The sequence below is a fragment of the Peromyscus californicus genome, unplaced genomic scaffold (genome assembly GCF_007827085.1).
Source record: "Peromyscus californicus insignis strain IS unplaced genomic scaffold, ASM782708v3 Scaffold_9__1_contigs__length_137607984, whole genome shotgun sequence".
Classification (NCBI taxonomy): Eukaryota; Metazoa; Chordata; class Mammalia; order Rodentia; family Cricetidae; genus Peromyscus; species Peromyscus californicus.
This window is the reverse complement of record NW_026294617.1, coordinates 42,977,422-42,985,165: the sequence shown is the minus strand read 5'-3', so window position 1 is coordinate 42,985,165 and position 7,744 is coordinate 42,977,422. Positions and strand designations below refer to the sequence as shown.

The window sequence follows — 7,744 nt, the reverse complement described above, 5'->3', positions numbered from 1 at the left end:
GCTTGCATGTATGTTTGTGTACAAACTACATTCATGTCTGGTACCCAAACACTCGAAAAGAGGGCATTGGCTCCCTGGAACTATAGTTGCAAACATTGTGAGCCACCATGTTGGTGCTAGGAACTGAACCCGGGTCCTTTGGAAGAGCTGCCAGTGCTCATAACAACCCAGCTATCTCCCCAACCATCAGAGCTGTAATTCTTAAAAAATAGAACTATCTATTTCAGGGAGGTATCAATAGGATGAGAAAAGTTCTCTGTGTCCTGCTTATGTGTTTTTATTTAATGTAAACATCTAGGACAGATACTCATTATTTAAGAAAAAAATATTCATGAGCCATTTTACTACCATTTTTGATAAACTGTGTTTATTTATATCCTCTACTTTAAAATTCTAAATGGAATGGTTTCCTATTTCAACTTATTTCAATTATAAATGACATTATAATCCATGCTCAATGGCATGTCACAGAAAGAGATTTCGTTCACCATGTTAACCTTACACTATCACAGCCACAAACAAATATTACCCCAGAGCATCAAGCAGCTGCTTCAGAAGCAACCTGAAAGGGAAAGTGGAACCAGGTCATCATCTGACTCTGCATGTCACATGGGACTCACAACTCTAATCATCCAGTACAGTCGACACTGCAGTGTTGTTAAGCTCACTGCTCACAGAAGCCGAGGTCAGCTGGATGCTCCTGTCTATAGTGGGGACTCTCCCACCCACAGTTTCCTCAGTGTTCCTCTTTGGCCTCAGCAAAATAATGAAGCACTTGGGAAGAAATATGCATCCTAACAAGCCATAGCTGGATGCCAAAATGGCAAATATTTCCACTGCCACTTTGAATTTGCCTTTGGTGCTCAGGTAAGCAGGCACAAAAGAGATCCAGACAATGAAAAAGACCAGCATCCCGAAAGTGATGCATTTCCCTTCATAATAGTTATCTGGCAGCTGGCGAGCCACAAAGGTTGTGAGAAAACACAGTAAGGCCAGAAGGACATCAAACCCAAATATGGAGCACAGAAACTCTATAGAACCTTCATTGCATTCAAAGATGATCTTTACATTTTGAGGTTCAATATTCTTGTACACCCTCGGAGGCTCCAACACCAAGTAAGCTGAGCATACACCAATCTCTCCTAAAACACAGATCAGCACAATGAGTTTTCGAATAACGGGGTGCATGGATGTAAGCCGAGTTTTGGATACAGAAATCCTGTAGGCAAAAAAGAGTGAAATAGTCTTTCCAAGGATGGAAGAGAGACAAAGGCAAAAGCCCAGTGCCAGAGTGGTCTGGCGGGCCATGCAGGACCAATTTAGTGGCTTGCCTATGAAGAGCATGGATGAGAGCAAGGTGATGACCAGAGACATCTGAATGAGGAAGCTCAGCTCCCGGTCATTGGCCTTCACCAACGGAGTGTGCCTGTGGATCACATACACCACGATGACTGCCAAGACCACAAGTGCCCCAAAGATGGAGAGGATGACAAGGGTGAACCCCAGGGCCTCCTCATAAGCAAGGAACTCCACCTCCTTCGGCACACACTTGCTCTTCTGTGCATTGGACCAGTCATCTTCCCCACATGGATCACATTCCCTTTGGCCTATTGAGAAAGAGCAGACAATTGACTGCAAGAAAATCCACTTGTCACTTTTAACTGTGAACAGTCCAGGACAGCTAAAGACTTGAGCAAGGGGTGTGTGTGTGTGTGTGTGTGTGTGTGTGCGTTGATCTTAAAATTAGTAGTGGAAAATGGCCTTGGTGCCTACAAATGCTGTGACAGACTAAGAGTTGTTTTCAATTTTAGGAATTGAGCATTTCTTCCCAATCTCAGGCTTTCTTGAATTGGTCTTTTCCAGTGATGTGCTCTTCTCTTTATCCTCCATCTATCTATTGGAGAAAGAGGCACATGTCCTTATCAACCCCAGAACTGCCCACAAATGAGAAAGTCACAGCTACTGAGGTAAAACAATCAAAAGGACTGGGACACAGCTGGTTAAACCCCTGGTGTTTTCAGTTCCTCAGTCAATATCTCCTCATGGAGGAGAATCGTGTGTGTGACCATCCAAATGTCCCCAACTCCAGATGCTCATTGGAATGAGTGGTGAGGATGAGGGTAAGAAGGAAAACAAACCACCAACCATGGTCCCTGAGGCTAAGAAGGCTAAGTCTGTCTGGATGGAGGCTCTTAGAGGACGCACTGGTGAACAAGAAAAGCTACTTGAGGTGAGGGTGTGTGTGACAGATGAGGGAATGGGTTACTCAATGCTAATTTAAAGGTCCAGGTAAAGACTGGTGTTCCCTGTCAGTCACTCTGACTCCTGGTCTGGACATCTCTGGATGGAATTCTGGGTAGAGACTGGGGACCTGCAGCTAGGGAGTTGTGCAGGTTACAGGATGCTTGTTTTCCATCCCAGACCATTGTATCTTTCTTATATGGTTACTCTTAAGGGTCATGTGACAAAAGACAAGTGCATTTTTTGTTCCTTCAACAACAACAAAAAGTAGAAATATAAATAAGCCTGCTCCAACGCACTTCACAAAACCAAGCTGCCTAAGTCACCTCCAGAGAGCAGCAACTGAGCAAGCTGTTGTAGGAGTTCATGCAGCAGCAGCTGCACAATGCATATGTTCTCAGTGCTTAGAACCTTAAGACAAGTGGGTGACTGTTCTCAGACTATAATTAGTGTCGAGTCTATTTTAGAAACAAGTAGTTTGAAGATTTTATGAATTTATTCATATTTCACATTTTATATGTTTTTATCCTTTATCCACACTGCACAGAACAATCAATAATTTGATAGATGTTAATGATTTTTGCCATACATTACTTACATCTTTCGTTAAAAAAAAAATGTTTCCAAGGACCTTTTTGTCAGTAAATGTTTAATCTAATTGCATTCCTACTAATGAAAAAGCGACCATCTCTACCTGGTTTCTCTGACACATATCCATCAGCACATGGGATGCAATCAAAGCAGCAGATGGGTTCCCCCTGGCGAACTCCCTTCCGGGTCCCTGGAGGACACACATCCGTGCAGACTGAGTAGGGAAGCTAGCAAAGACAAAGACAGTGGGTGTAACAATGGCTTGAAACTTTTCCTCTTGGGAAACTGAGAAAGTTCCCAATTGTATTTCCAGGGAAATGGGTGTCCTATTTATAGAGGAGATGAACCTAGGATAGTGAGTGAAGATATCAGTCAAAGCATTAGAATATGGGCAGCATAGAAAAAATTTCTACTGAAGAACAGTCCTGTGATTGACTCTTGAAATGCCGAACAAACTCTAATGACTTCTTTGTCATCTTGGTGATCAAGACCAAACTAGTATCACATGATATGCTGCAGATGGGACAGTTGGCTAAGTCTGTTCCCATTTTCGGAGAACTTTAACCTCCAATAATCATCCTGAAAAACCTGAAATCTATTTCCTCTCAGCAAATTCATTTCAGCATAATATTAAAATTAAAGTTGTTTCCTAAATGATAGGAAAAAAATTAAAAGTTCAAGGGAGGAAATTGGAAAGACATAAAGATATTAAAGAAGAGGGATAGTCCAGGAATATTTTCTTGCTAAGTTGGGTCAGAAATTTTGCAGCAAACATGAGCCTCCTTCCATATCATGCATCTGACAAAGAATTTTACACTTTAAAATACAGAATAATAGTGATATTGGCAGATAAGTTTTTATCTTAATCTGGAGATGAGAGGATGTTTCTTTTTTACTTAATTTTTTCATGGGGTGTATTTTGATGGTGTTTTACTTCCCAGATCTTTCCCTCCTCCCTACCTAACCACCTAACCTCATGTTCTTCCTCTCTCTCCCTTTTTTAAGAAAGGGGGAAAAAAGGTGAAAATCAAGACCACAAAAATAAATAAATAAGACAGAATAAATTCCAAAACAAAGCCCCTCCCCTAACACACACACACACAAGCAATGGAGTTCATTTTGTGCTGGTCAACTACTTCTGGGCATGGGACCTGCCCTGACATGTGGTTGATATAACCAGTGACACTCCTCTGGAGAAAATTGACTTTCCTCTTGCCAGCACATATCAATTGCAAATAATGTTTTGGTAAGGGATGGTCATGATACCCACTTCTCTCTCTCAGTGCTGGGTCCCATCTGGCTTGAATCTGTACAGTTCCTATGTGTGGTGCCTCAGTCTCTGTGAGTTTGTATGTATATCTATCAGACATGTTGTGTCTGAAACAGTCATTCCTTGGAGTCATCCACCACCTCTGGCTCTTAAAATCTGTTCAGCTCCTCTTCTGCATAGATCCCTGTTGGCCAAAGGGAATCTCACAGACTCCTCAAATACCACAGGTTATTGCCAAGGCTATTGGTTGCTCTCTACAATGAGAGTAAGGCTCTATTGCTGAGACAACACTTAACCTATCAAACACAGAAAAGTCAAGCTGATGCCCTACTAGAAGCTTTACCCCTACTGACTTGCATTCATGGTGCTGGAAAGTATTCTGCATGCTGCTGGAGGAGAAAAGTAATCATCAATATCATCTAACTACAAACCCTATAGCATCAACCTCCCTACAAAATATACTAATGCAAGAGTGGCACAAATGTCATAAAAATAACCAACCACTTTTTTTTTTTATTGGATTTAAGGCCCATTCCATGAGATGGACCTCATACCTAGCACTGCTGAAGTGGCCACGAACCTGGCCAGGTTCATAGATCATGAGCCTAAGAGAAAACCTACTACCATTATTATGTTTAAAGAACATAGCAAAAAAAAAAAAAAAAAAAAAGGACTCCTGATGATGACACGCTGCTATACTCATAGATCTGTGTCTCTCTCAGCATCATCAGAGAAGCTTCCTCCCGAAGCAGATGAGAACTAATACAGAGATCCACAACTGGACAATGTGCAAAGAGTGAGAGACTTTGGAACACTCAGTCCTAAATGAGATGTCTCCATCAAACCCTTCCACTTGAGGCTCTAGGATCAGTTTCTTAAAGTAATCAGATAAAATACTCTTTCTGAAAGAGTAATACCTAGATGTAATCTCAGAAATTGGGAGGCTAAGGAAGGAGGTTCATGAATTTGAGGCAAGTCTTAGCTAATAGTGAGATCATGTCTCAGAAAAAAAAATGTAACCCTATAAGGCTTTCCATCATTAAGGCATGAACATATATGACTGGTGCTATTAGTAAATGCTCATTAAGTTAGTGTTGAATTATATTTGAAGCACTCCTTTATACAAATATAATATCAATCTTAATAGAGAAGAGAAATAAAATGACTATACTCTACTGAAACCTTATTAAAATAGAAATATACTATTATACTTTTATTAGTTTTATTTCAAATAGAGTAGAATAGGAACCTGCAAACCTTGTATGGTCAAACATTTTCCTTTTTCATGCAAACAGTATACTAGACACCTGGCTCAAGAAGCATGAAAAGCAAGTGTCAAGATTCATCTCTAAAGTACTTCACCTTCCAGGCAGTGAGCTCAGCACCACAGAAGATGTTGAGGCTTAAGGCAGCTCTGTCCTTTCTGCAGTTATAGAAAGGTCACATTTCTGTGTTGGCCTGCATGGTATCTGGCTACCTGTGGCTACTGAGCCCTTGATATAGCTAATGCAACTAAGGAACCAAATTTCCAACTTTATTTAATTTTGATTTACTTACTTTTTGAGTGCAATTCTGAGAACAAACTTAAGGCCTCAAGCATTCTAGGCAAGAAGTCTACCCGCCCTGTTGTAATTAATGTACATTCAAAAAGTTAACTGGAGTTAGGGGCTACTGAGTTGGACAAAACTGCTCCTGAACAAAGACATAAAATGCAGGAAGTGGTGGCACACACCTTTAATCCTAGCTCTCAGGAGGCAGAGGCTGACAGATCTCTGTGAGTCTGAGGCCAGCTTGGTCTACATAGTGAGTTCCAGGCAAGCCAGGTTACACAGTGAGACCCTGTCTCAAAAATACCAAACATTTAAAAGGAGGGAAGGAAAAGAGGGAAGGAGAGAGGGAGGGACAGAGGGAGGGAGGGGGAGACAGAGGGAGGGAGGGAGGAAAGAAGGAAATGAAGAGGAGAGTTCAGCTTTCCCCACGTGACATACACTGATATGCTATTTTGATTTCCAGCCATAACGTATCCAAGTACTGCTTAAGGATGCACCAAGAAAAGAGAGAGTAGAGTGTAAGAAGAGGTGTGTGCACAGTTTTGGGAATATGTATAAATCTACATGTATATCACTAGGCATAGAAATCTTAGAGCAAGTACTGAGAGATGAAAAAGATCCTATCTATGTGAGGCACAGGGTAGGCGCTCAAAACCTTATTTGGGGATCTCAGACTTCAGGGCAAGAGGAAAGTTAAAGTAGGGGGTGGGAAACTCCTCCCAGACTCTCATTAAGAAAGCTTCCAAAGCAGCAGTTCCCTCTGGCCCCAGTGACATTACTTTCATCATTCTGTGATTTTTTTTCCAGTCCTCCATCCTGAGATTCACGTGGAAGATTTAAATTGTCTGTGTTACCATGTCACTTGTACACTTCCACAAGTCCTACATAGGAAACACTAAATTATATTGCCAAAACTCTATTGTGCAACTTCCCCCCAACTCATATTTCATTAAAGACAAAAAGTTGAGTACATGATCCATGATGAAAATGCTGAAAATCAGTGATGAGTGTTCAGACATTGAAGGGTCATGGATCAACCTTCCCCTACTCAAGGCTCAGGAAACGTTATGAAGAGGTAGGCAGAAAGACCCTAAGAGCCAAAGGGTGGAGAAGATGGGGAGGAGTGCTATAAAGTGCTGTCCTCTGGACACGACATGGCTGTTCCATGCATAAATTCACAGCTAGTGTGGTTGACTACAAAAGGTTAATCAAAATTCCAGCGTGGATGGGGGACGAGCTCCCAAGTTTCCACCCCTAGCTGATGAGTTATTAACAGTTGATGGCTGCTGCGCTGGAGTCACTTTACTTTGGGGATGTGGTCCATGCACCAGCAGATGGCCCCACACCCATGTACATGTGGTCAGCACTAATTGGATTCAGGAGCTCCTAATAATAAAGTAATTTATAAAGAGGACATGCATTTGTGAGAGGGATGGGTTGGTAAATCCCAGGGAGAAGTAGAGGGAGGAAGCAGGGGGAATGGATAAAAATCAAAATATTTTCTATACATGTATGAAATTTTGAAAGAATAAATTTAAAATACTATTTTATGTCCACCCTAAAAAGATATTTTTTTGAAGACAAAAATCATGTGGGTACGGTTGTGGAGAAATGAGAACACTGTACACAGTCGCAGGGAATGTGTGTTGGTACAGGCACTGATGAAAACAGTATGACTGGATGTCAGAAACTTAAACTACCACATGATTCAACAATCTCAATATAGGCTATAGATCCAAAGGAAAATAAATCAGTGTTCCTAATATTTGCACTCACATGTCATTGCAGCACTATTCACAATAGATAAGAAACTACTTCTGTTCATGAACTGATGAGTGAATAAATAAAATGTAGTACAGAAACACAATTGAGTATTATTCAGTCGTAGCAAAAGAATTAAATCTTGACATTTGCCACAACATAGACAGCATTGGAGATTACATAGTAAGGGGAGTAAGTCACACTCAGAAAGGTAAGTACTCTCTGACCTCATGCATACATGGAGTCTAAAATGCGATCTCATTAGAGATCGGGGTCCTAGCATAGTGATTGTCAGCAGCTGGACAGACTTCCCGGAAAGGGCAGAATCGAA

General features: G+C 41.2%; 1 protein-coding gene across 2 annotated transcripts in view; it reads right to left on the bottom strand.

Moving 5' to 3' along the window:
- Positions 1–393: 393 nt before the first annotated feature.
- Positions 394–7,744, bottom strand: part of LOC128106266 (vomeronasal type-2 receptor 1) — a 28,402-nt gene continuing 21,051 nt past the window's right edge. For both annotated transcript variants that reach the window (XM_052731661.1, XM_052731662.1), the window contains exons 5-6: positions 2,936–3,059; positions 394–1,607 (exon numbers count right to left, since the gene is read on the bottom strand). In XM_052731661.1, the coding sequence (XP_052587621.1) occupies positions 625–1,607; positions 2,936–3,059 (1,107 nt within the window). In that variant the 3' untranslated portion in view covers positions 394–624. The remainder of the gene's footprint in view (positions 1,608–2,935; positions 3,060–7,744) is intronic.